This window comes from Acomys russatus, chromosome 8 (genome assembly GCF_903995435.1).
Source record: "Acomys russatus chromosome 8, mAcoRus1.1, whole genome shotgun sequence".
Taxonomy (NCBI): Eukaryota; Metazoa; Chordata; class Mammalia; order Rodentia; family Muridae; genus Acomys; species Acomys russatus.
The window spans coordinates 1,569,314-1,593,816 of NC_067144.1; the positions used below are offsets into that span (position 1 = coordinate 1,569,314).

General features: G+C 44.6%; 1 protein-coding gene across 1 annotated transcript in view; it reads left to right on the top strand.

Annotated features, from left to right (window-relative positions):
• Positions 1–385: 385 nt before the first annotated feature.
• Positions 386–24,503, top strand: part of Pkp2 (plakophilin 2) — a 65,655-nt gene continuing 41,537 nt past the window's right edge. Inside the window, exons 1-4 of the mRNA XM_051150593.1 lie at positions 386–665; positions 10,352–10,464; positions 11,191–11,747; positions 15,785–15,920. Coding sequence (XP_051006550.1) covers positions 449–665; positions 10,352–10,464; positions 11,191–11,747; positions 15,785–15,920 — 1,023 coding nt within the window. The 5' untranslated portion in view covers positions 386–448. The remainder of the gene's footprint in view (positions 666–10,351; positions 10,465–11,190; positions 11,748–15,784; positions 15,921–24,503) is intronic.

Sequence of the window (24,503 nt, forward strand, 5' to 3'; positions counted from 1 at the left end):
AAGCAGAGGCTTTTGCTGAGGGAGAACATATGTTTCTGGGACTCCATCTGTGCAAAAAAGCAGGTCGTTCTGAAGTTGTACTCAGGATAAAAACTGGCTTTTTTTTTCCCCCCATACATCTTTCATCGTCTATGAACATTTGGAACAGTGTAAGTGAACCTAATTAACTAAACGTGCTACTCACCACACGAGGAGAAGTTCCCAGCTGCACCTGTCCTAAGGGCAGCTCCTCCCACAATCCATCGCGGGCGCTGTGTACGTGGGGCCTCGGAGGACGTGCTTGCCCCGGGGTCGGAGTGCGCCTGCTTTGCCGGAGCCACGCCTCTGTCCCCTGCGGGCCTGGGTCCCTGTGGGGCGGGCCGGGGCGGGGCGGGGCGGGGCGGGTCCTCACGCCTCTGCGGCTCCAGCTGGCCGGTCCTAGCAGACCCTTCCTGGTCACCGCGCGGACATGATGGCTGTCCCGGCCGAATGTGGCTACATCCGGACCGTGCTGGGCCAGCAGCTCCTGGGACACCTGGATAGCTCCAGCCTGGCCCTGCCCTCCGAGGCCAGGCTGAGGCTGGCGGGCAGCGGCGGCCGCGGCGACTCGGCGGCCCGGAGCCAGCGGATCCAGGAGCAGGTGCAGCAGACTCTGGCTCGCCGGGGCAGGAGCTCGGCGGTCAGCGGTGAGTGGAGCCCCACCCGGCGCGCGCGGCTCGCGGCTCGCGGCTCCCGGCTCTCGGCGGCGCAGACCCTTGTCCGCCCGCCCGCTCGCCCACCTGTTGCTCACCTTCCCTTTCAGGACCAGCTGCGTCTCCACTCTGGTCGCTTTCTCCGCAGAAAACGCTCTATCTTCTTAACCTTCGGTTCAGGTCTACAGTTCCACAATTGTCTGTAGTAATAAATTCAGTCGGTTTCACCCTTCGCCGCCCGCTCCGGGTCCAAACCCTCGGATTCTAAAACCATTTTGAAATTGCATGCAGACTTCTGGTTGTGCGTGATTGTTCTTCTGTAAGGACGCGCTTTTGACTTTTATTTAGGTGTTCTAGAGTTCACGGTGCTCCATAAATATTTTTTTAGGAAGAAAACTTGAAAGCCCTGCGGCTCCTACATCCTTTAACTTAAGGTAGGGCTGCCTCGCCCAGGTACTTAGGCGCGCTCCACTCAGTGTCTGCAGTGAGTGTTAGGTCTGCGCAGGAGCAAATTGGGCAAGTTGGCTTTGGCTTGGGAGCAACCTCAACACCTAGCGGAGGATAAGGAGGAAGGAGACTTTGGCCAAGGCCAAAGGTAGCCCCGCCTGCCCACCTCACACCTACACACCACACCCGCACCAACAGACAGACGCGTAGGTGGAACTGCTCTCCGACTAGTTGACAGAAGAAATGTGGTTGATCAGAAAAATCAGCACAAGTTCTGGCAAATGTGGTTACCATTAGGAATAATAATGCTTACGTGCCAGCCTGTGGGTTTCAAACAGCAGAATCTGGGAGGCTGTATTCATTTCACTTTGTCTAAAGGCTAAGACAGTTGATGTTTGCATATTGGAAAAGTAAAGAGACATTTAATGATTGTAAGCTCGTGTAACTGAAAGCCTGTAATGTTGATAATTAGGCTATATGGTTTGCACTTTATATTATCTTTGCAAAATGAACTAGGGTGTGTGTGTGTGTGTGTGTGTGTGTGTGTGTGTGTGTGTGTGTGTGTGTGTCTTTTTTCTTTCTCTTTTTTGCCTTTTATATATATTGAGATAGGGTCTCAAACTTCCTGCTTCTGTCCCCCGTGTGCTGGAATTACAGGCATGAGCCACGTGGGTTTTCTGGAAATCGAAGCTTAGAGATAAGAAAACTAAACAAGTAAATAACATTCCGATTCCAGGTAGATATTGGCAGAGCTGGTATTTAAACGTCAAAATCTGGACTTTAAAACTGATTGTTAGTTATGGCATCAAGTGTTTTGTTTACTAACACAAAATGAGGTTACTCGGGTACCAGGCTTCCCTGTGACAAGTAAACCTGAGGAAGTTCTGAGAGGTTGGCAAGGTTTACACAAGCAAGAACTGTCCGAGTCCCTGGGCAGAAGAAGAACCAAAAATCAGGGTTAGGAGTCTGCCCAACGTCCCTAGGATGGCTGGGGTGAGTCTTTGGTTAGTACTGCCCTTGCTCCCTGCACTCTGGGTTTCCTCATGCCCAGCGCTAACCTGGAACTAAAGCAGTCTCCTCTATTTAGGGAAGATGGTGCGTATGAAAGATTCTTTCATATCCTCCAAGAGCAGCTAGCCAAGAAGAACAAGCAGATAGCAACTAGTAAACGAATGGAGGGGAGCAGTGTGGGCAGAAGGAATGGGGTGCTTTGCTAAGCATCTGTCACATGGCAGACTGTCTTCTCTGGTCGTACGCATTTTCATTTCATTATAACCTTACATGGGATTGGAAAGGCAGATGAGACAGACAAGGTGATCTTTTCAAGTGGGAGGTATGTGTCTATCAACAGTTGTAGGATGTTTGGTCCAAAGGTCACAAAATTGGTCTCTTCTCTCAAAAAAGTGACACAGGAACTGTTTGGTGAATTCAGCCGCCGCCATTGAATGCGTTCATTTTCCCAGGCCATTGTCCCGGCGCTGAATTAGATACACGCTTGGTGTGCTTTCCAGCAAGAAGGGTAAACCCAAAGAAAAGCCATAAGTACCCAGAGAACAGCGAGGGTGTTGCAGAGTGTCTGAGTGTTAAGGTCTCCCAGCTGAAGATGAATTTGAAGATCCCTTTGGAGGAACTGATACCAGCCCCTGCCCCCAGACACACACTGAAAATGGGATTTTTAAAGCTCAAAAATTCATTAGGATTGTGTATGGGAGGTAGTTGGAGATGCGTTGTTCTAGGAGAGATGAGCACCAATATTCCGTAGTAGCCGAGTTGTCATGGTAGAACAGAGGCACAGCTTCTGCCCAATCGAAGGCCTCTTCCAACTAAGGGGTGAAGCCCCTGAGCTAAGTTTTGATTCCAGCAGAGCTCGTTGGCAGCCCACGCAGCAGTGCGGCTTAGGCTCAGGTACGGTAGCAGGCCCTGCTCTGGGAGGAAGTCACTTCAAGGAACCAGCATCCATGTGCCATGGAGCAGGGACACAGGTCTGTTGTTTCATTGAAGAACTTTGAAAGGGTTTGGGTCTCTGGGTAGTTGTATTGCTTTCATATTTTCCTTATAGTTGTGTCCCGCCTCTAATGCAGAAACACAAGCCTTGGCTGGAGCAGTGCTGATCTGGAAAGAGTGGCTGTTACTACTCTTAGCTCCAGTGCCCTGGAGAAATCTGGATTGCTGACATACCAGAAAGAATGAGGCAGCAGACAGTCCTGCTGAAAGAGCTGAGATAAACGCAGCCGTTGATCTGTAGTTAACTCCTTGTAAGGCTCTGACACTCACTGGAAACCACTCACTGACTTTTGGCATCATTTTAAACTGCTGAATATTTTAAAGTCAGTTTTATCTCGTAGGTGGGGTTAGGTTCAGAGCTGTGTGGCTGTATTATAAAATATGCATATATTGTATCAAAAATTAAAATATCCCTATAAAAGTCATAATGAAACATTTAAGATTGGCAGAAAAAGAAATTTATTATACGGCAAATACTATTTTACTTATTGCACTGTCATTCTCACTCTAGAATACCTAAATAGGAAGAAACGTGTGTTTTAAATTGTGGGATGTAATGCTTATAACACACAGCGAACAGTATTCCAATCTATTTCACAAGGTCTTTGAAACTCTATGGTAAAAGCTTCAGCCATGCTGTTTACTTACATGATTTCCTGGTGACGCTATTTGAATTTTAGAGATTAGAGTGGATTCTGGAGAAAGGAACACAAATTCATTTCTGGGCTTCAAACAGTGCAGTTAACAAGAGCCCGGTGTGGTGGCACATGCTTGTAATCCCAGGAGACTGAGGCAGGAGGATTGTTGTGAGTTCAAGGCAAGCCTAGGCTATAGAATAAAACCTCGCTCCTAAAACAAAGGCAGTTAACAGATGCTGTTGCAAAGAGAAATTATTTTATAGCTGTCATATATAGTTGCCAATAATAAACTTACCCTTTCAGAGAAGTAAAATAAAAGCTTTTAATGTTTTTTTTTTTAAACTAGACTAGAAATTCAATTTTAATGAAAAACCAATGGTAAACTGTCTGAAGATAAAATAGCATAAAGCTTTATGCTTTAAGAATCCTTTGTAGAGGGTATTACATAAATGAGTCATGAGAGAGGATTAGTCAGTTAGTAGGTAGAAGGAAACAGGAGGGAGGGGACAAGCCAGTGGCAGGGTCATGCTGTAATGAGTGTGATGTGGCAGTCACACCTCAGGGTGTAGTGACTTCCATGCTAGCCTTGTAGTGCCCATAGGACACTTTCCATTCACTACCAGCGGATTTGGCACAGTAAATGTTTTTTATGCGAGGGTTTTCTGTCCTTACAAACTTCTGGTTATACTCTGTACCCCTAAACTGGGAGAGGCATATCCTTCTGTGGGTAAAATGCAGAGTTGGAGAGTGGCGAGGATGCTCCAGAGTCAGTGGAGCTGTCAGAAAGCACAGAGCAGAAGTTACCCCAAGGAAAGGCGTGGCTGCGGCCAGGGTCGCCAGTGCAGGCGTGCTGTAGTCATGGGAACAGAAGGCCACTCACTAGAACTGACTATTCTAGCTATTTCTGGCATTTTCGGTACTTATCTTAAAGTATCCTTTTGAATACCAACTTTAAACTTTCTCGTGGATTAAACAAGCCTTGTTTTATTTTACCTTCATCAATATTCTTATTGGTTAGTAGGGAGTATGTGATGCAAACGCCAGAGCTGACTATGTGACCTGCGATGACAATGTTTGGTTCTGGCCCAGATGACCTTTGTGTCAGAGTAACCCCTTCCCTTCAATTAAGAATAAACAGTGTAAGCCGGGCGTGGTGGCGCACGCCTGTAATCCCAGCACTCGGGAGGCAGAGGCAGGCGGATCGCTGTGAGTTCGAGGCCAGCCTGGTCTACAAAGTGAGTCCAGGATGGCCAAGGCTACACAGAGAGAACCTGTCTCGAAAAACCAAAAAAAAAAAAAGAATAAACAGTGTATAAGGTCCCTTTATAATGGAAGAGTGGTTCTCAACCTGTGCTTTTGGAGATTGCATGTCAGATATCTTGCATATCAGATATTTGTATTATGATTTATAACTAGCAAAATTATAGCTATGAAGAAGCAACAAAATGATTTTATGATTGGGCTCATCACAACAGGGGGAACTTTATTCAAGGGTCACTACATTAGGAAGGCTGAGAAAAACTGTAATAGAAACATAAAATATCTATTGTGTGCCTTTTATATATTGGATATGGGGTTTGAATGTATAAATTTAAGTGTTTAAAAATCAGATTGGCAGCTTAGTAGGCTTAAATAAAAGTATTTAGGAATAGTCTGTAGCATTAAGAAACACCATACACCATTACTATCTAGGAGGGCATGTACTTATTGAAATATAGCTTTAAGTATAATAATGTTAGTTGACCTGAGCAATAATAACCAAATTCTATAATTTCATTACTTCCAGAATTTCAAAGAGCGTACATTGCACATTAGCTTACTGATTGCTTCCTTGAGTCCTAAATCTCAGTGTGTACAGCAAATGACAGTGCCACATCACCTTACTGAATCCTGTGAGATTTAAAACTTTTGAAAACTTTTTATTTATTTGCTTTATGCTTATGGGTGTTTTTTCCTGCATGAAAATGTGCATCACATGCATGCAGTGCCCACAGAGGACAGAAGGACGCATCAGATTCGCTAAGACTGGAGTTAAAGAACTACCATGTGCTTCTGGGTAATCAATCTTGGGTCCTCTGGAAGAACAGCCTGTACTTTTAACCGTTAGGCCATCCGTCCCTTCAGCCCCAAATCGCCATTTAAAAAAAAAAAAAAATTGAATGCTAGAAACAAATGAATGTTTTAATTAATTTTTAAAGATTTATTTATTATATACACAGTGTTATGCCTGCATGTAATACCTGTACACCGGAAGAGGGCGCCAGATCTCATTATAGACGGTTGTGAGCCACCATGTGGTTGCTGGGAATTGAACTCAGGACCTTCAGAAGAGCAGCCAGTGCTCTTAACTGCTGAGCCATCTCTCCAGCCCAAATGTTTTTCTTGATAGGTAAAATGAATTCATCACAGAGTAGCAAAAGACCACAGGTCTTACAGATAAGAAAATAATAAATATATATTATCCAAATATAAAATCAACCCTGACAAAATGTCATTTTTTTTTTTTTTCTGATCACTTAGTAAGAGTTTTTTACGTTTTGTAAAAAGGGCTTTCCCCTGTTCACCATGTACCCAGAAACACGGAGGAGGAGTGATGTCTGAGTACCTGCCAGCCACCTCAGTCAAGGACATACATGACTCCTGACCTCACACCTTGGCCTCCCTGTGGTGACACATAGGGTACATGCCAACCTTGAAGATCATGTGTGGACTCACTTTGTGTAGGTAGGCTGCTTTGGATGTCTGCATGAACGTTGAACTTGTCAAGTGCTGCCGCAGGGCTGTTGGAGGATTGTAGTGTGAGAAATGATTCTTTAAGTCAAGAAGGAAAAGTCCATTGTGAGAGAAGACCCTTTTACTGCTCTGATCTCACCTCACTGCATCTCCACCCCCGACTAAGTGAAGAACCTAGATTCTCTTTGGTTGTTTCTTCAATGCCTTTGGGTTCAGGCTGCTGTCTGCAACGTTGGATCTGTTTTCCTCATGACATTCCACGCTCTCTGTGATGTGGTGCCTGCAACTTCTCACCCTGCATTCCTGTCAGCACCACCCCAGTCCTCAGCAAACACCCCTTCCCAGCTCCCTCCTCCCCTTTCTCTTTGTCTGACTAACTCAGCTCAGTTGTGTGGCTTTGGAGGTGGCCTTCCCCAATTCCTCTCTTCCACCATATATCAGAAATGGATATTTTGAGTGCTAGCTAAAGAAACTGATAATTGTGAACCATAGAAGGTTTCAGCAAGATAGATACATAAAAATTCACCTTTAGTGTGGAAATGCATTGGGCATATGAGGAATCCGTAAAGAAGGAAGAGTGGCTGTGCTCAGTAAGGAAAGAAGCTGGCCCTAGCCAGTGAAAAGCTGAGAGAGCATGGCTTCACAGTCCTTATTTAAAAAAAAAAAAAAAAAAAAAAAGCCTATTGAAGAATTATAATTGTTTGTTTCTTCACCTGAAAGTTTCGATGGAATCTTGCCATTTCACACAGGCTGGCCTCCGACCCATGCAATCATGCAATGATCAGACAGCTAAGACCCCAAATGGATCCTCATAGCTATGATTCCAAAGAGCACCAGACAAAACTACTATGGATGGCAGTGATGGCATTGTTGATTTTAGTTCTTTGTTTGAAGATAAAATTAATCTACTGTAGTGTTTGTCATTTATATTTGCATATTGTTTTGAGGCAGTCTCATATATCGTTTTGTCTATCTTGAAGTTATTGGTTCAAAAGCTCTTTCTTCCTACCTCAGCCTCCCTAGTAGCAGGGAGCGTGTTCTACCATACCCAGCTCTGAATTACTTTGTAAACCAAGCCAAACCAAACAAGCAGGCAAACAAACCCAGGAAATCTGGAGTGGCCCCCATAGGCTCACATTTGAATGCTTAGCCCCTAGCAGTTGCAATTGTGTTCGGAAGGATTAGGAGGCTTGGCCTGTTGGGGGAGGCATGTCACTGCGGGTGGGCTTTGAGGTTTCAAACTCCCGCACCAGGCCAGTCACCCACCCGCTTTCTCTCTGCCACTATCATATGGATAAGGTGCACACTCAAGGCTGCTGTTCCAGTGCCATGTCTGCCTGCTGCCTTTGCTGTGCTTCCCACCTTGATGATCATGGACTCACCCTCTGAAACTGTAATGCTCCAGTTAAATGTGTTTTCCTATAAGCTGTCTTGGACATGGTGTCTATCTCTTTGCAAGGATAGAACAGTAACTAAAACATCTGCGTCCTTATCCATCTGCTAGTTAGTAATTATTTGCCTGTCACAGCTCTGTAGGGAGTTTCTGTTTCTTTGGAGACAGGAGGAATATAAGCTTTCCCAGTTATACCTCCCCCAGACCCTTAAGGCTCAAAGCCTCTTGGATTACCCTCTATCTGTACTGCAAGTCTCCAATCCTAGGCCAGCAGGACCTGGTGGTCGGCAATGTGGACTGGACCAGGGAGTGCGGGTGGGGGCGTGGGGAGGGACGACATGAGTGTAGAGCTGAAGATAGATTAGTTAGCCTAGGCAGGAGCCAAGCCCTTGGGAGCTGAAGATAGATTAGTTAGCATTGAGAGAGCCCTAAGACCTCCTAACTTGAAGAAATGCCTTTCTCTTGTTCTCAGTCCGGATTCCAGGCATTCTGTCCTGGAAGCTGAAAATTGAGGGGCCAGTGTGTCAGCAGTAAGGAGACTGAGCCAGCTCCACATACATCTCTCTCAGCAGCCCACAAAGTTCCCTTAATTGTTTAGGGACCTAGACACAAGGCAGACTAGTATTTTATTTGTGGCTTGAATTAAAAAAAAAAAAAAAAGCATTTCTGGCACAGCAGGTATGAAATAAAGTTAGACTTTTTTTTTTTTTTAAAGCATTTTGACATTGGTCTGAGAATTAGAGTTAAGAGAGAAAGCAAGGTGCTCACATGAAAGTAACGTAGGCCTAAGAGCATAAAGATTGGAAGTGAGACACACCCCAGGGTGTCCTCGGGGGGGGGGGGCAGTCATGGTGGTTTCAGCATTAGCAGTCTGTGCCATTTTGGTGGCTCTCTGGAGTTACAGTCTAACAAAACTGCGAAGAAGCCTTTTAGCTACTCCCCCTTTTTGTAGCTGGGAGTGGCTCCAGCCAGCAGGGCTGCACATGAGGGTTAGAGCCTGACTTTCCCTGCCAGTGGAGTCGCTGGCGAGATTGCGGGGAACTAGCTGTAAGGTGATAGCTGAGAAGAGAGAAAGGCTTTCACCATTGCTGGTGGTTTGGGGATTCTTCCTTCTTTGCTGACTTTCTGCCTGAGAAGCTCCTCTTCCTGTCCTCCTGTCTTGCCTCAGCATGGCCCTTTCCAGGCCTCGTGGAAAATGCAGGCTTCCTAGAATCAGGATTTTCACTGTCTTGAAAGCAACAGTTACAAGCCTACAGATGTCCCCCTCCCCCCTCCGGAACCAGAGATGACCGCTTGGCGTCAGGAAATAGGCACACATTATATTCAAACGCATTCAAACTGTTTAGCTCTCTGCTAACAACCTTCATTCTTCCTCCAAGGAATGTGTGAATGAACATTTATTAGTCTCTTGAAGTGGTAACATTCAAACTCTTTGTTAGGAAGTATGTTCATCATTTCTATGGCATAGAAAGAGACAGCCGCGCCCTGCCTCAGCGTCCCTCTTGAGGCTCTGACATCTTAGGGTAGCTGAGTGTCTGTCTTCCTCACGTGTGTTTAAAAAAAAAAAAGTGCCATGTGAAAAGAATAAAAAATAGAAAAAGACATTGCTTGGATTTTAGAAGTCCTTTTCTTTCTTTAAGAGATTACAGAGCAGATGGCAAAGAAAGGCTAAGGAGGCAGGAGAGGGACACAGCACTGTCTTCTATCCCACACTCCCCAGAGATGAGTAATCCAAGACATGTGAGACCTGCTCATCTTTCCCCTGAAGTGTTGGTGGAGTAGGTGGCTACGTCCTGACCTCCCAGGCACAGGCGATGTAGAAGAAAGGTGAATTTCCTCACCACCTAACGATGCCGACACCCAGGCCTGGCTTTAGATTGGTTGGTGTTCGCTGCACTGCACTGACCCCACCACCCTGTTTACACAGGCTCCCTTACCCAGCAGCACTTGGGTGTATTCATTGTCTATGCCTTCTGGACAGCGAAAAAAATTCCTGAGCTCCTGCCCTGGGAGCAGAGCTTACCTCTGACCTGAGAAACTTACCTCTTTACGGTGGAACCAAGTCCCTGAGCCAATCAGTGACTTGCAGAACTTGTCGACATTGCAACAGCGCTGGATTTTCACAAAACCCTCTCACCTCTGTTGGCTATGTATTTTCCATGGATTTATAGTTTTGTTTTGTTTGGGGTTTTTGATTGTTTCTTTGTTTGTTTGTTTGGGTTTTGTAGTTTGCTTAGTTTACTCAGGCTGTCCCCAACTCAGAGAGAGATTTGAGGCCTTCCGGATTACAGGCATGCACCTCCTGGCACCTGGGAACACCCAGTAAATGTCTTGATAACCTTTCATCATTTGTCATTTCCAAATGACAGCTTTCAACCAGCATTTTAAAACACATGGCATGTGTTCGATAATTGTTGACTGGTACTTTTGTATTCTAAATTATTTTAATGTTTTCTTAATTTCAGGGAATCTTCACCGAACCAGCAGTGTTCCTGAGTATGTGTACAAACTGCACTTGGTTGAGACTGACTTTGTTGGAAGGCAGTCCCCTGTCACTAGGGACTATGACATGCACAAGGTCAGAGGACATAACACTGTCATCAGATTACCAGGACGATTTCAGACTTCTGGGGGAAGAGGGGGCTTGTGTTTGTTTGTCTCAAGTGGTGTCATTTCCCAGTTTTTGAGAAAATTTGTGTGAATGTTATGGAAAACTGGGACTTTAAGGTTTAAAGTTTAAACAGTATTAAATCCTAATACACATAAATATGACGCAGGGCAACCAGAAGATACTGACTTCTATTTTTTTTTTATTTATTTTTTTTTTTCTGATTGCGTCCCTCTTTTTTTTTTCTCATTAATTTATTTAACCACTTTACACACTGATTGCATCCCCTTCCCTCCTCTCTCCCACTCTCTCCATCTCCTTCTCAGAGAAGGGGAGGCCCCCAACGGGCAACCAACCCACCCTGGCACCTCAGGTCACAGCAGGACTAAGCACATCATCTCCCACTGAGGCCAGACAAAGCAGCCCAGCTAGGAGTAAGGGATCCAAAGGCAGGCAACAGAGTCAGAGACATCCCTACTCCCATTGTTAGGGGACCACATGTGCAGAGGACCTGGTCCAGCCTGTGCTTGCTCTGTGAGCCCCACGGACCCATGTTAGTTTTTACTCTGTTGGTCTTCTTGTGGTGTCCTCTACTGCTCTGCCTTCCCCGTTCCTTATTCAAAGAAATTGACACATTAGATTGTAATCCCAAACTCAATCATTATGTTTCATTTAAGTGTTATTTCTGTCATACAGGCCGGCATGACTGCCACTTACGGAAGTCGCTGGGGGAGAGGAACAGCACAATACAGTTCCCAGAAGTCGGTGGAGGAGAGAACCTGGAGGCAGCCCCTGAGGAGACTTGAGATCTCCCCAGATAGCAGCCCGGAGAGGGCTCGCTATGCACAGGGTGAATACCAGTTTGCCTGGCGGAGCCATGTGGTACCTGGTGGGCGCCTCACCTTGCCACGCTATGCACGCTCAGAGATCCTGAGCCTTCACCCGGCCGGCACAGCACGCAGACCACCCGGGTGTGGGTCACTTAGCGATGCTGTCTTCGACAGTGGTCCACCCAACCCTGCGATGCCCCCCCACCCTCCTGGCACCAGCCACAGCGCAGGCAGCCTGCTGGAGGAGACCGTGCGGGTGAGCCAGGCTCGTCAAAGCAGGACCGCCCGCTCCTCCTGGCCTCGAAGCTCACTCCGCAGCGTCCTGCGGGACCCAGGGGTGATGCTTCCCACCGCGAGCCAGGCAGCTGTGGGCAGCGGGAACGCACGTGAGGACAGGAGCGCCTTCGCTGACGGCCAACTGGGGTGAGCCTCCTGAAGCTGCCTCGCAGTTTTGTGTTGTGTCCATGCATTAATTTACCTGTTACTCCTAGGCTTTTAGCTTTTTGCTTATATCCGATTCATCCTTGTATCCTCAGCACCCTAAGAGAGACAGGTCCACACTAAACACTGTAAAATGTTATCATGAAAGGAACAAAGGAGTGAGAGAAAGCAACGATGAAATAACTACTTTTTTGCTATCTGGGTCCTTTTGCTGCTTAAATTCTGCAACCACTAGTCATAGCTGTATCAGAATATTGTTTTAACGGACAGTAAAACAGTCCGTTTAATTAGAATTAAATAGAATGTTTAATTCTATTTCAAAGAATAATCCCTTCTGCAGGTTTCTCAAACTCTGGAGACTAGGAATTAACTCTTTACTTTGATTTCTGAAGGGAAAGTTGTGCTTCCCCTGGCAAGGAGAGGAAAATGGAGGTGTTCCCTTAACGAGAAAGACGGTAGCTGCCTTCCCACCGGGGTGCTCCAACTCAGTTCAGAGCTGTGGCTGCTGCCAGAGACCCTGGCCACACGCCTGCACATGGAGTCACCTCTGGCCAGACCGTTTCCAGACTCTGCCTCTTTATGCCCACCAAGCGTTTTTTCATATATGTGTGGAATATCTAGACACAACTGGAAATTGGAAACAGTCTTGAGGGAGGAGGAGACACTCATCATCTGCCCCAAACAGACTAACGGAAAAGGGTTTTTAATAATCACCAAGTGAGGGGCTGGAGAGATGGCTCAGTGGTTTAGTTCCCAGCACCCACATGGCAGCCACAACTGTCTGTACCTCCAGCTCCAGGAGATCTGACACCCTCACACAGATGTACATGCAAGCAAAACACCAATGCACATAAAATAAAAATAAATAATTTTTAAAAGATCACCAAGTGAAAAATTCTACATGGATTTTTCTATTCATGGGCTTTCTATTCTTCTTAGAGTTGAATAATTCAGCAAAGGAGTCTTCGGTGCTTCCAATGTGCCCCACATGTCTGTAAGGCCCCATAGAGAGGAAAACTCAGTGACCTGGATAAAGGTCTGGGAGAGGAGCTGGGAAAAGAAGCAGGGTGCGTTGTAAGCAACGGCTGTGCCAAATTATTTAGAGAGCCGGTGCACTCTGCCATCAGATAAGGGAGACCAGGGATCATCAGGCAAGATGTGACTCTCTCCATCGTGTTTATTATAATTATCATTTTAATAGTAGAAAATCATATATCCTCATTTTAACATAAAAACAAGAATAATTTGAAAGGAAAGTAAGCCCCACAGGGCCCCGTGTTTATAGAGCCTTTTAACCAAGAGTGTAGCTGTGTACTTAGCAAGAGGCAGAGGCTTTGAGGAGGTGCGGTGAGCCATGGCGCAGAGACCAGGACGGTGTTCAGAAAGCTAAGAGAAGATCGGTGTGAATTTAGTGGTTTAATCGAATGGGTCTCTGTCAGCCTAACCCATAGCCTCTGGTGATGACAATAGCCTCCTCTGAGCAAGGAGCGTGTCTTTCTCCTGGGACATTTTGTGGCCTGATTTAAGTAAAACAGGAAGGGTCAAGACTGCTTTCTTATCTGCTGTTTCTAAGTACCTCTCAGCCCGACAGTGATGATCTCAAAGAGATTTTGTTGGTTTCTTTGCTTAATTTTTGGACTTTATAACTTTCCAATTGGAAAAACTTGCAGATATACTTCAATTTCTTAGTAGTTTATGAAGAACAGCGCGCTGTCTTGTGGTGGACCGCCATGCACATCACACCGCCGCTGAGTTCTGTCCACACTGAGCATGCCGTGCAGGCCAGCCCAGCACCTCCCCACCCCACACATGCCTCTTGCTCTCACCCAGACCTCTCTGTCTCCTACGGCGGCGTCCCTGCCGAAGGCTTGCTTTATCGTCTCAGCTTAGACCTGCAGTGTCCGTCTCTAACCTTTCCACACATAGGAAGGAGTCATGTTTCCACAGTGGTTTCATTTCTGACACTTACAGGAGCCTGATGACTTCAGAGGTGTAACTTATGTCAGGACATAACGACTGGGGCAGATGTGGGGCAGGAGTGTAAGGTGGGCACCCCCCCCCCCCCAGGAAATGGCTAGGATTTTTTTTTCCTTTTTTGTGCTGTGGTTCTTTCTATAATACTCTTGATTCTGACCAATAGCATTTTCTGTTCTTCCTGTTGTATTTGTTATTTTTATTTATTAAATTTCTTATTTGGTATGTGTCTGCGTGGTGTGTGTATCTATGTGGTGTGTGTATCTGTATGGTGTGTGTGTGTGTGTCTGTGTAGTGTGTGTGTCTGTGTGTGGTGTGTGTGTGTATATAATTGTGTGTGTGGTGTGAATGTATGTGTGCATACGTGTGTGTATATAATTGTCTGTATGTGTGATGTGTGTGTGGTATGTGTGTGCACATATTGTGTGTGTGTGTATTACGTGCATGTGTGTGTGTGTGTGTGTGGTAAGGAGGCACACTACTACCAAGCTCTCACCTCAGCTGATCTGCACTGAGAGTCATAACTGAAGTTGTTGGAAAGGCTCACCTTCCGAGTTCTAGTTTAGAAAACGGGAGCCAGGGAACAGCTGTTCTTTCTGGCCTCTCACCTGTCTTCCCACCTCCGTGTATCAAGTTGCACTTGTGTAGGCTTCAAGAAGTGTTATCTTAGCTGGGTGTGGTGGTGCACACCTTTAATCCCAGTACTCAGGAGGCAGCGGCAAGTGGATCTCTGTGAGTTCAAGGCTAGCCTGGTCTACAGAGTGAGTTCCAAGACAGCCAAGCCTACGTAGAGAGACCCTGTCTCGAAAACCAACAACAACAAAAGTGTTATTTGTAGCCCATGTGCCTTCTCTTTTTAACCAATTATAATGGTATCCGGAAGTATGTTTTCAAATGTGAGATTATTATATAGTTCTTAGCATAAAGGCCAGCAGTGTTCTGCTTTTCTTTAAATACTTTTATACCCATGACACGTCTTTCAGCTCAATGTAAACAGTAGCTAAAACTTCATGTTTTGAGATGGCATATTCTGAAATTCTGTGTATGAAAACGTATTACAGAAGATACGTTACATTGCTTCTTAGGCCCTTTGCTGTTCCACACCCGCCACCACACAAGGACACCACTCACAGGGCTCCATACACTCGCTGCACACGTGCTTACAGTAACTGGTTGTTTTTGTAGACGATCTCCACACTGAACTTGTAGCAGGTATTAGAGAACAACTTCCCAATATGTCTTTGGCACTTGTATTACTTGGATGAATTAGTGTAACCATGTCTGTATCGACTGTCTACACCTAGCCACCTTCCCAGCAGAAATAAAAAAGGAAAGAGTTGCTCTGTGAATGAGTTGGGGTATCATTTCACGAGTAATGTCCTCTCTGTACCAACTACCTATGACTCCATCATCCCAGGAAAGAATGAAGGATAAACTGTCCCCTAAGCGTGAGGTGAACTCCACTACAGTGGCAAGGCCGAGGGTGGCAGAATGGGGTTACGTGTCCACAGAGGCATTTAAGCCACCAGCATGGCATATTTGACCAAATTGGTTGCTGTTGTATTTTTCAGGTGAAATAGCAGATTCTGAGCAACTCTGAGAAAAATCTAAAATGATTATTTTATTTGTTTTCTTTTTTAGGGAAGATGTTTCTATTATAGTTGTGAAATTCCCAGAGTAGTGATGATTTTTAATTTCTATGAACACATTTTCTTTGTATTTAAATGACTGTGTTGGGTGTTTTTAGGTGAGGGTTTATATAATTATAATATTATAGTATACTTACTTAGCTTACAGAGTCGCGTTTCTTTCTTTTTTCTTTCTTTTTTTTTTAAGCACATCGTTAACTGTCCTCTACAATATCCTCAGAGACCAGTCTAATGAGAATTAGAGAAATTCTGCCCAGTAACTCCTGGTGCCATCTGATTTCCAGTGCTGATGTTTCTAGAGTGCAGACGTTGTAGGTCTCCCTAACACTAGCTCAGTCACTTCTGGGCAGTCGGCAGGGCATGGTCTGCGTTCTCACCACCTCTGTGACTGTCTAGGAATGCAGACGTGGAGATGACCTTGGAGCGAGCCGTGAATATGCTTGACGCAGACCGCGTGCCACTGTCCAGGATCTCTGCTGCAGCCACTTTCATACAGCATGAGAGCTTCCAGAAATCAGAAGCCCGGAAAAGGGTGAGTCTCTTCCAAGCCCCTGGTAAGTCCAGCAAACTGCCAGTGGTGTGTTGGCCCCGCATACCAAAACTAGTCCTTAGCGCACAGTTAAAAACCTCACCGAGCACTGAAACAGTTTTTCCTAGGGCACACAGCCCACCACTGCACAAAGCAGGAGTGCTGACGCACGCCCATAATCCTAGCCCTCGGGGTTGGGGAGAACAAGAGGATCAGAAATTCAAGCTAATTCTTGCCTGCACGGTGAGTGCAAGGAGAGCTTGAGGTGCACTGACCTACGAATATAGCAGAATTCTATCAGCACCCATTTTACCGTTCCAGCCCTTTAGCAGAGTAGTAGTAGTTGATTTTCCACTAGGTCCCTGGCCTATCTAATCCCAGGTTCCTGACCACACAAGCCGTTTTGAGTATGGAGTCCATCTCATGGAGTGGGCCTTAAAGCAAATCAGATCTTGCTTGGTTACTCCCACAAGCTCTGTCCCACTATTGTACCAGCCTATGTTGTAAATCTCAGAGTCTGCCGCTGGGCTGGTGTTTGCTTCTCTCCTCTGGTAGTGTGCACAGCACCTTCCAGTATCATAAAGAGGACTCAGTAGAGGTGAAGGTTCTAGGTGCTTGGTTTCTCTGCATTTAGTGAATGATGTAGGTATCATCTGTAGCAAGAGGGCCTTACTGTTAATTTGTGGAAGGCAACAAACATGCAATAGCCTGGGTTGTTTGAGGAGTCCCATGGCACCCCTTTGGCCAACAACACTGTGCTGTATAGTTTTATGTTAACTTGATACAAGCTAGTCATTGAGAGGAGGGAACCTCAGTTGAAAAAAAAAATGCCTCCATATGATCAGGTCGTAGGTAAGGCTGTAAGGCATTTTCTTAATTAGTGATTGGTAGGGAGGGCCCAGCCCATTGTGGGCTACCCCTGGGCTGGTGGTCCTGGGTTCTATAAGAAACCAGGCTGAGCAAACCACAGGAAGGCAGGCAGTAAGCAGCACACCTCCATGGCCTCTGCATCAGTTCCTGCCTCCAGGTTCCTGTCCTGCTTGAGTTCCTGTCTTCACTGCTTCTGATGATGATCTGCTCTATGGAACTGTGAGTGAAATAAACTCTTCCTAAGGTGCTTTTGGTCACGAGGTTTCGTCACAGCAACAGTTACCCTAACTAAGACAGATGCAATGATATGTAATTCATTCCTGGCCCTGGATGCTTCATGTGGTGATGACAGATGATCCGGTTGGAGCTCCGTCTCCCTGTTGTTTGACAGTTTCATTCAGAATGGCTTTATCGGTGTGCATAGATTTAGAAGTGTCTACTGTATTAGCTTTTCCTACACTCCTTCAAATGGCCCTTATTTTAGCTGTTCCTCCCCATATTCCTTCCTCCTCTTCTTTTCCCTCCTATTCCCCATGTGATTTCTCCTTTCCAGTACCACCCCCATTTCACCCATTCAGTTTCCCCTAGAGGAGTCCATCCCTTCCCCCAAGTCTCTTACTCTTTATCTAACCTCTGTGGCTATAGAGACTGTAGCCTGCTTGTCGAAGAATTAGCAGCCAACACCCACATATAAGTAGATATATACCATATATCTTTCTGTGTCTGAGTACCTCATTTAAGAGTTTTTTTTAAAAGATTTATTTATTTGTTCATTATGCATACAGTGCCCTGCCTGCATGGGCACCTGCATGGCAGAAGAGAGAACCAGATCATAGTATAGATGGATGTGAGCCACCATGTGGTTTCTGGGTATTAAACTTTTGGAAGAGCAGTCAGTGCTCTTAACCTCTGAGCCATCTCTCCAGCGTGACCCCGCCCCTTCCTTTTTTTTTTTTTAAGCTCCACACATTTACCTGCAATTTTCATGATGTTGTTTTTTAAATGCATAAATATAACTATACCTAATTTTTATAAAGTCCATTCATCCATTGACAGACATCTAGAAGAGGAACTTTGTACTAACTACACATTGACTAGAGGGCTAATACCCAGGATATACAAACTTTACAATAGCCGAGGGGAAAACAGTAACCTAATTAAACATCCATTCAAATGATAGTGTCCTTTGCCTTGCAGAAGATTTTCAATTCCACGAGTCCCCGTTTGTTAACTGTTATTCTTAGGGCCTGTGCTATTGGTGATCTGTTCAGAAAGTCTTTTTCTGCACCAATGCATTCAAGACTGTTCTTTACTTTCTGTTCTGTCAGGTTCAGTGTATCTGGTCTTATGTTAAAGTTTTTGATGCATAGACTCTTCTGCATGAGGCCATCCAGTTTGACCAGCCCTAGCTTTTTAAGGTGGTATATTTTTTTCTAGGGTGTATTTCTGGCTCCTTTATCAAAAATAGGGTGTTCATAAGTGTGAACTTATTTCTGTATCTTCATTTCATTGAGATCATCAATGTGACTGTTTCTTTGCCAATACCATTGCTGTTTTTATTACTGTACCTTTTTATTGAGATTGGGTGTGCTGATACCTCCAGCACTTCTGTCATTCAGGATTGTTTCAGCTGTCCTGGGCCTTTGTGTTTTATATGAAAATTGTCCTTTTAAACTTCGTAAAGATTTGTGTTGGAATTTCCATGGGGATTTCAGTGAATCTGTGCATTGTTTTTGATAGGGTGATCATTTTTACTGTGTTAATTCTACTGATCCATGAGCATGGAAGATCTTTTTTACTTTCTTCCTACAGTGTCTTAAAGTATTTATCATACTTTCTCTTGCTTGCTTAGAGTTACCTCCAAGATACTATGTATCTTTTGAGGCTATTGTGAAGGGTATTGTTCCTCTATTTCTTTCTCAGTAAGTTTTTTTTTTTTTTTAATAGGAGGGCTACTGATTTTTATGTGTTAATTTTGCATATACCTACTTTTCTGAAAGTGTTTTATCAGATGTAAGAGTTTTCCAGTGGAATATTTCAGGTCACTGATGTACACTATGATATGATCTGCCAATACAGATACTTTGACATCTTTATTCAGTTGTCTTATTGCTCTAGCTAGATTTCAAGTGCTATATTGACAAGGTGTGGAAAGAGTGCACAACCTTGTCTTATTCCTACTTTTAGTGGGAATTTAGGTTGCTGTAGGCTATGGGCTTGTTATAAATTACCTTTGTTGTGTGTAGATATGTCCCTTGAATCTGTAATCTGTACAGGGGTTCTATCATGAAGGACTGTTCAGTTTTTTTCTTAGACACCTTTTCTGTACCTAATGAAATGATCATGTGGGTTTTTTTTCTTTCAGTTTGTTTATATTGTGGATTTGAGTTTATGATGTGTGTCAATTTATGATGTTTTTATGTGTTCTTGGATTTTGTTTGCAAGTATTCTATTGAGAATTTTTTCGCCTATGTTCATAAGGAAAATTGGTTTGTGATTCTCTTTCTTTTTCAAGTCTTTGTGTGGTTAAGGAATCAGGGTAACTGTGGACTCATAAAATGAATTGGGCTATGTCCCTTTGGGAGAATTTTGTAAAATTCTTTGTATTTTGTAGAATAATTTCAGGAATATTGACTTTAATTCTTCTTTGAAAGTCTGGTAAAATTCTTCACTAAAACCATCCAGCCCTGGTGGGTTTTGGTTTGTTTATTTGTTTGTTTTATTGGGAAACTTTTAATTACTGCTTCAATTTCTCTAGGAGGTTTAGATCTGCTTAAATTGCCTATTTGATCTTGATTTAACTTTGGTAAATGGTATATATGAAGAAAACTGTTTCTTTTTTACTTTCCTATTGAGAGTGCAGGTTTTTAAAGTGAGTCCTTTTGATTCCCTGGACTTACTCCCTGATTTGTGTCTCTAATTTTATTAATTTGGGCCTTTTTTCTCTTCCTTTTAGTTTGTAAGGTTTGTAAATCTTAATTGATTTTCTCAAAGAACTAACTCTTTGTTTCATACACCCTTTATATTTTTTTCATTTTATTGATTGCAGCCACTCTGAGTTTGAGTATTTCTTGCCTTCTACTCCTTTTATATATTATTTCTTTTTTTCTTCTAGAACTTGCAGGTTTTTTGTTCAGTTACTAAAGTGAAATCTCTCCAGTATTTATTTATTTTTATTTAGGCACTTAGTGCTGTGAACCTGCCTCTTAGAATTGCTCTCACTGTGTCTCATAAGTTTGGATATGTTATGCATTTATTTTCATTCAATTTTTAAAAGCTTTTAATGTCTTGATTTCTGAGTTTGTAATCTTTTTTTGTTGGTGATACCCAGCTTCAATCTATGCTGGTCAGACCTGATGGCTTTAAGGACATCTAACATAAGCGTAGAGTCTGCTTTGATGTCTTGGTTTTGTGCTTCAGTGGTACTGAATTTTTTGGAGCGTCTTGCAGCAGGGTTGCTGGCCTCCAGTGGATGGTAACTGTCTTCTCTCTTATGGACTGTGTGTTCATACTGGAGTCTAGGCATCTGTGTTTGGGAAGATTGTGCTTCTCGGTGGTGGTACCTAGGCTAGTCTTTGTTGGATGGGTGTTTTGCTCTTTGGTTTCTGTTGTCCTCTCTTGTTCTTAGGAGGATGTGGTGGCTAGGAGGTGCCTGATAGGGAGTGCTGCTGGGATCCCGATAGGTGTGGCCACTGGAGGCTGCGTGTTGAGTGTGTTTCTAGGTATTGGGAGTTGACACTTAGGGGTGTGCATGGGCTAGATGTGAGTAGGGATGAGGAGGTCCACAGGAGGCAAGAAAGCAGTGTTTGCCTCCAGGATCTGAAGAGTCTCCAGGGAGTAGGGGGAAAAGAGGCCACAGCAGGTGGGGGTAAGGCTAAGGGGTTGCATTTGGAGGGAAGGGGTGAAAGTGAAGATTGCCTGGCTGCTGGTAGGTCCCAGGGAGTGCCTGAGAGACTGGTGTCTGCCTCAGGGGGATGAGGAAGTGGTCAGCTACGGAGCTGGGAATGAGGCTGGGAGAATGTATTTGGTGGAAGAAAAGAAAGTGAGGTCCTCTTGGTCCTTTCATTGTAGCCCTGCATAAACGTGATCTCTAACAGCCATGCAAGGTGGCCAGTAGTAGCCTGGTTTGCAATTATCCTCAACCAATAAAATTAGTCCAAACATTGTCAACTTAGTCTCAGGTGGATTCTTAGGGCAGGGTAAAAGGCAGCCACATTATTTCCTAAGATATCACAAGAATGGTCTCTGGTCCGTTTGTAATACTTTCCTCCTCTGAAGCTTCTAGAGCTTGTCCACATTTCCCTCAGCTCTATTGTCTTCCAAGCTCCCACCAGGGGGCCCATTAAGCCCACTTATAGTTCAGCTTCCTTCTTAGTCCACAATCCTCAAATCTTTCCCATTCTTCTGTATAACAGCATGGTCAGACCCGTCACAGCAATAGCCTGTTTCTTGGTACCGACTTTCCTCTTAGTTACTTTTCTATTGCTGTGACAAAACACCATGACCAAAGTGACTTACAGAAGGAAGAGCTTATTGGGGACTAACATTTTCAGAGAGTGAGTTCATTACCATCATGGCAGAGACCTTGACAGCAGGCGGGCGGGCTGGCAGGTAGGCAGTTAGGCGGTCGGGCAGGAGGGCAGGCAGGCAGGCGGGCAGGCAGGCAGGCAGGCAGGTGGGCATGACACTGGGGCAGTAGCTGAGAGCTTGCATCCTTATCCTTGACACACCTTCTCAAACAAGCCCCCCCAATCCTTCCCAAACAGTGGGAAACCAAGCATTCCAATATATGAGCTCTCATTCGAACCACCATACAATGTATGTGTATTGTGTTTTTATTCAATTCCTGGACTTTTAAATTTTTACTTCTTGATTTCTTTAATAACCAATTCATTATTAAAGATTGTGTTGATTTGTCATTAGGATGGGATCCTATAGGGTGCACTTCCCCCTCTCAAGGCTGGGACTCTATTTGGTTTAAGCATGTTCAGGCCTTTTGAATGCTACCATAGTCTCTGTTAGTTTATGTGTACAACACACTTTCCTTGGAGTCGTCCATCACCTCTGCTTCCTCTCCACATAGCTCCCTGAGCCCTGAGGGAGGCCTCTTGCACAGTGCCCAGTTGTGGCTCTTTCTTAAATTGCCATCTACCGCAAGAGGAAACTTCTCTGATAATGGCTGAGCAAGGGTTGGTCTTTAGTTTTTTTTTTTTTTTTTTCTTTTGTAGCATGTAGAATGCCTTGCAGTACCATGAACACTAGCCTACATTTTCTTTATGCCCAATTTAGTCTACTGAGTCTTGGTCCCCTTTGTGCTTCTGGCAGAGGCATATCACACCATTCCACCCACACAAGTCCTGTCCTAAGATGCCTAAATTTGGCCTAACCTCCAACTGAGCACTCAGACAATGTCTGCCCCACTTTTTGTTTTTATGCAACTGTTTTTTTTTTTTTTATAAAGAGTACTTCCCTTAAGCTATAAAGTAGATAATGTATATGAAACTCAACACTGTGCTGACACCTCTAACAGACAGAATGAGGAGAAAGTTATTGTAGTTGTTATTATGATTATAATTTACTATTTAGATTTTTGCATAATGCTGGTTTTTATTCCTGTCTTGCTAGTCTTTTCCCCAATTCTACCAAAAGAAAACATAAGGTTAGAGGACTCTTGCCATGAATTTCACTTATGCTCTTTTTTTCATATTCACTTGTTGTATGTTTGTGCCTGCACACATGCATCATGGCACACAAGTGGAGATGAGAGATCAGTTTGTGGGAGTTGATTCTCTTCCTCTACCGTACGAGTCCCAGGGATCAAACTTAGGTCATTAAGCTTGGCAGCAAGTACCATTACCCGCCGAGCCATCTTGCCAGCCCTCACTTATGCTTTCTGTATGAGGGAGGGAAGCTGGAGGTTGATACATTAGGTATTGTGTAGATGTGCATTGGCACCAGCTGTGCACCTATATGGCTCATGAGACAGCAAAGCCCACAGTCGGTCATAAACGCTGACTTCCTAACGACATCTGCATTATGATGATGCAAATGGTGAGGTCTGTACCAAAAGCCCTTACTGACTTGAAAATGTGCAGACGGCAAGTTCACACTCCAGATGACATGTCCATCCCTTGATTTCTTCTGTGATATTTGCAGCCTAAAACACCAAATCACTACTCAAATGGACATTGTTCACTGTTTGGTTTCCTCCTTCTCCTCCTCCTCTTCGTCTTTTTCAGTTTTTAATTTTAATTTTTTCAATAGGTTATTCAGATTACATCCCAGTTGTTATCCCCTCACTTGTATCTTCCCGTTCCTCCCGGCTTCTTTTAATCTCCCGTAATATATGAATCTAATGCATTTATTTGTATTTTACCTTGGTCTTTGTTGCTGTTGTTTTGTTTTGAGACTTAGGCTAACTTTGCTGCTTGCTAGTCTTGTGCTTCAGCTTGGCCAGTGCTGGGATTGCAGGCATACGCTAATGTATTCAGCTCAGAAACCTGCTTTTCTCTTCCCTTCCTAATTGTAGCTCTTTCTTTTAATAGACAAATGTTCTTCATTGCATGTGTGGGTAGAGGAAATGTTTTTAAATAGCACATCAAAAGGTATGAGTTTTTTATGTAAAACTGTCACATAGGATGCAGAGCGGGCACAGTGACCACTGCAGAGGCCTGTGGCAGCTGGGCTCCAGCTCACTTGCAGAGCTGCCATGTCGCGGACTGTGGAGAGCAGAAGTAGCCGCACCCAAGAGCGAGGACTCGCCATCTTGGCGCGTCTCTCTGTCCGCGCCTCTGCCTTATGCGGACACATCACCGCTACAGCCATCACATTCTTTGTGCCCAGAAGTATGGAAACAGGCTACTGCTGCTTTTCCCATTTTTGTGGACGCCAATAATCAGCGTTACCATGAACCATTAGATTTTAAGGAGCTCAAGAGTCTGGCTGAATCCGTCCAAACTTATGGCCTTCAGGCCTCCTTCACACATGCTCAGCTGGAGCGCCTTGCCAATAAGGCCATGACCCCTGTTGATTGGTTCAGCACGGTAAAAGCCTGCATGTCCATGGGCCAATACTTGGATTTTAAATCTTTTTATCAGGATCTAGCTCAACAGCAAGCTGCACAAAATCAAAGGGCTGGGGATGCAGCTTGGGATATGGATATGCTTATGGGTCAAGGGAGATTTGCTAATGCTCAAACAGGTTATCCTCCAGAGGTTTATGCACAAATTAACACTTTGGCCATTAAGGCCTGGAAGTCCCTGCCCAACCGTGGCGAGGTCCGGGGGAACTTAACAAAAATCATACAAGGCACCTCAGAACCATTTTCTGATTTTGTCGCAAGAATGATGGAGGCTGCGGGCAGAATTTTTGGCGATCCAGACACTGCCATGCCTCTGGTAGAGCAGCTTATCTTTGAGCAGTGCACTAAAGAATGTCATACTGCAATTACCCCTTGGAAAGCTAAAGGATTACAGGCCTGGTTAAAGGCCTGTAGAGAGCTGGGAGGTCCCCTTACTAATGCCGGCCTTGCCGCAGCAGTGATGCAGATGACTAGAGGAAAAGGTAGTACGCCAGGAGCATGCTTTCGGTGCAGAAAGCCTGGCCATTTGAAACGCCAATGTCCAGAGAAAGGTCAGAAAAGGGAGCCCCGTACAGGACCGGGGCTATGTCCTAGGTGCGAAAAGGGGAACCATTGGGCTAATGAGTGCAGATCGG